The sequence below is a fragment of the Cebus imitator genome, unplaced genomic scaffold, assembly GCF_001604975.1.
Source record: "Cebus imitator isolate Cc_AM_T3 unplaced genomic scaffold, Cebus_imitator-1.0 Scaffold160, whole genome shotgun sequence".
Classification (NCBI taxonomy): Eukaryota; Metazoa; Chordata; class Mammalia; order Primates; family Cebidae; genus Cebus; species Cebus imitator.
Window position 1 is genome coordinate 1480631 of NW_016107475.1, and position 3159 is coordinate 1483789.

At 42.4% G+C, this 3159-nt stretch overlaps 1 protein-coding gene across 6 annotated transcripts in view; it reads left to right on the forward strand.

Moving 5' to 3' along the window:
- Positions 1-3159, forward strand: part of PDSS2 (decaprenyl diphosphate synthase subunit 2) — a 280873-nt gene that overhangs the window by 227457 nt on the left and 50257 nt on the right. For 5 of the 6 annotated variants that reach the window (XM_017543745.2, XM_017543746.2, XM_037743954.1 and 2 more), the window contains one exon: positions 453-584. The exons of the other annotated variant lie outside the window; for it this stretch is intronic. In XM_017543745.2, the coding sequence (XP_017399234.1) occupies positions 453-584 (132 nt within the window). The remainder of the gene's footprint in view (positions 1-452; positions 585-3159) is intronic. 6 annotated transcript variants of the gene reach the window in all.

Sequence of the window (3159 nt, forward strand, 5' to 3'; positions counted from 1 at the left end):
AAGCTATAGCTTTTTTTTTTTTAAGATGATGTTTCACTCTGTTGCCCAGGCTGGTGTGCAGTGGCACAATCTCAACTCACTACAATCTCTGTCTCCTGGGTTCAGGGCATTCTCCTGCCTCAGCCTCCCGAGTAGCTGAGATTACAGGTCTATGCCACCACACCCGGCTAATTTCTGTATTTTTAGTAGAGGTGGGGTTTCACCATTTTGACCAGGCTGGTCTTGAACTCCTGACCTCAGGTGATCCGCCCACCTTAGCCTCCCAAAGTATTGGGATTACAGGCATGAGCCACTGCACCCAGCCTGAAATATTCTTTTGTTTATTAAAGTATATCTGAAAAACTGCATTCCTTAAGCTTCGTATTTTACTGCATTAACTGGTACTTTCTGAGTATAAAACATATTAATGTGTATACATTTCATTAATTTAATCTTTTAACTGCTTCTTATAGATAAATTCTGATCTCCAGCCATTTACTAAAGAAAAGACCAGTGACTCCATGACTTTTAATCTAAACTCAGCTCCTGTAGTCTTACATCAGGAATTTCTTGGAAGAGATTTGTGGATTAAACAGATCAGAGAGGTAAAATGAAATTACTCCTGTTTTAGGTACCATTAGTAATTAGTGGATTTTAGAACATAATTGATATTTCTTGGTGATATAAGGCTGTACATAAGCCTGAGGCATATTCATGTAACAAGTAAAATTCTGTCTTTGTAATCTTCATTTTTAAGAGGTAAAATATTAGAGATTGCAGTACTGAATTTTTTTTATTATCTGAGTTCTTAGAAAACTGCAACACAAAACTAGTGCCTGTGGTGAATGCTAATTAACTCAGATGACTTTTTTTTTCTAAAGGCTTTTAAAAATTGGGCTACGGTAATAGCACCACCCTATAACTGACTGCAATTTCCCATCTGTGGACTCTCGCACAAGCTGCAGAATTCCAGGAGCTCCGTCTGTCAGCTCATTGGGTTATTTTAAAACAAACTTGGACCCTGAAAACTTGTTCTGAGGCATTATCAAAGAAAAAAAAAATAAAAGCATGGCAAAGTGGGAGGGGTAAAGGGGCTTGAATTGGGTAAATTTCTCATTTTGGCAGATGAGAGGGAACTTTTTTGGTTTTCTTTTAATTCAGAAACTCTAGTGCAAAAAGTTATTGCCTTTTTAGCCAATGCCTCATGGAATTTATTTAACTTTGTGACTGTAATTGGTTGGGTTAATCTGAGCTCTGGACAGAGAAACCAGGCACAGCTGAGGGTGGGGTAGCCACCATACTTAAAGGAGAGAGGACGGGTGGGCACAGTGGCTCATGCCTATAATCCCAGCACTTTGAGAGGCCAAGGCGAGAGGATCGCTTGAGCTCTTGAGTTCAAGACCAGCAACATAGTGAGACTTCATCTCTACAAAATTAAAGTTGTTAAAAATTTTTTTGAAAAAAGCAGAAGGCCGGGCGCGGTGGCTCAAGCCTGTAATCCCAGCACTTTGGGAGGCCGAGGCGGGTGGATCACAAGGTCAAGAGATCAAGACCATCCTGGTCAACATGGTGAAACCCCGTCTCTACTAAAACTACAAAAAATTAGCTGGGCATGGTGGCGCGTGCCTGTAGTCCCAGCTACTCAGGAGGCTGAGGCAGGAGAATTGCCTGAGCCCAGGAGGCGGAGGTTGTGGTGAGCCGAGATTGCGCCATTGCACCCAGCCTGGGTAACAAGAGCGAAACTCCGTCAAAAAAAAAAAAAAAAAAAAGAAAAGAAAGAAAAAAGCAGAGAGCCTAAGTGAGTATCTGCATTCTAAAAGATTTCTTCTCTCACAACCTTTATTGATTCTCAAAATGCTGGCAGCCAACTTAAATTTCCTCATATTCACCAAGTGGAAAACTGGAGGATTTCTTTCTGAAGAAACTGTCAAACTCAGGAGAAAAGCCCTGCAGATGTGGATACCTGGGGCCTCCTCAGTAAACATGCCACATCCCTGAGCAGTCATCCTGCAGCGAGACCCACCACTTGACAAGCCTCAGAGGATCCAAGTGCCCAGAATATCTCCTGCCTCACTCTGAAGCAGAATAGGAAAAGAGGACCACTGGGTATTTGAGAAAAGCTGCTTCTACAAAACAGCAAATCAAAAACAAACTGATAAAAAGGGAACTTAGAGGAAACAGAGACAATGCAAGCAAAGGCAGATGTTTTTCAAAGCACTGTAATCAATATACTTGACAAGGAAGGATATTAAATCCATGGTATAATAAAAGATGACACATTGAAAAGGAGAATTCAAGAATTAAAAATTAGAATTATAAAATGTAAAAATATGATTGCAGAATTTTTCATCAGAAGCAGAATGGAAGATACAAATGAAAAAAATATCTCGGAAAATTGGACAAAAATGATTTTTTAAAAAGAGAAAAAAAAAATAAACTAAGGACTCTTTCAGGATATCTTGTATCTATTAAGAGTCACAGGCCAGGCCAGGTGCGGTGGCTCACATCTGTAATCCCAACACTTTGGAAGGCCAAGGCAGACGGATCACCTGAGGTCAGGAGTTTGGCTAGCCTGGCTAACGTGGTGAAATCAGTCTCTACTAAAAATACAAAAATTAGCTGGGCATGGTGGTGCACACCTGTAATCCCAGCTACTCAGGAGGCTGAGGCAGGAGAATCACTTGAAGCCAGGAGGCAGAGGTTGCAGTGAGCCGTGATCACACCATTATACTCCAGCCTGGGTGACAAGAGCTAAACTCTGTCTCAAAACAAAAAAAAAAGTCACAGACCAGGTACAATGGCTCACACCTGTAATCCCAGTAATCCCAGCACTTTGGGAGGCCAAGGCAGGTGGATCACTTGAGGTCAGGAACTCAAGACCAGCCTGGCCAACATGGTAAAAAAAAGGTGCTGGGCAAGGTGGCTCACACCTGTGATCCCAGCACTTTGGAAGGACGAGGTGGGCAGATCACTTGAGGCCCAGAGTTCAAGACAAGTGTGGCCACTCTACTAAAATTACAAAAATTAGCCAGGTGTGGTGGCAGGCACCTGTAGTCCCAGCTTCTCAAGAGGCTGAGGCAGGAGACTCATTTGAACCCAGGAGGCAGAAGTTGCAGTGAGCTGAGATCACATCACTGCACTCCACCCTGGGTGACGGAGTAAGACTCCATCTCAAAAAAA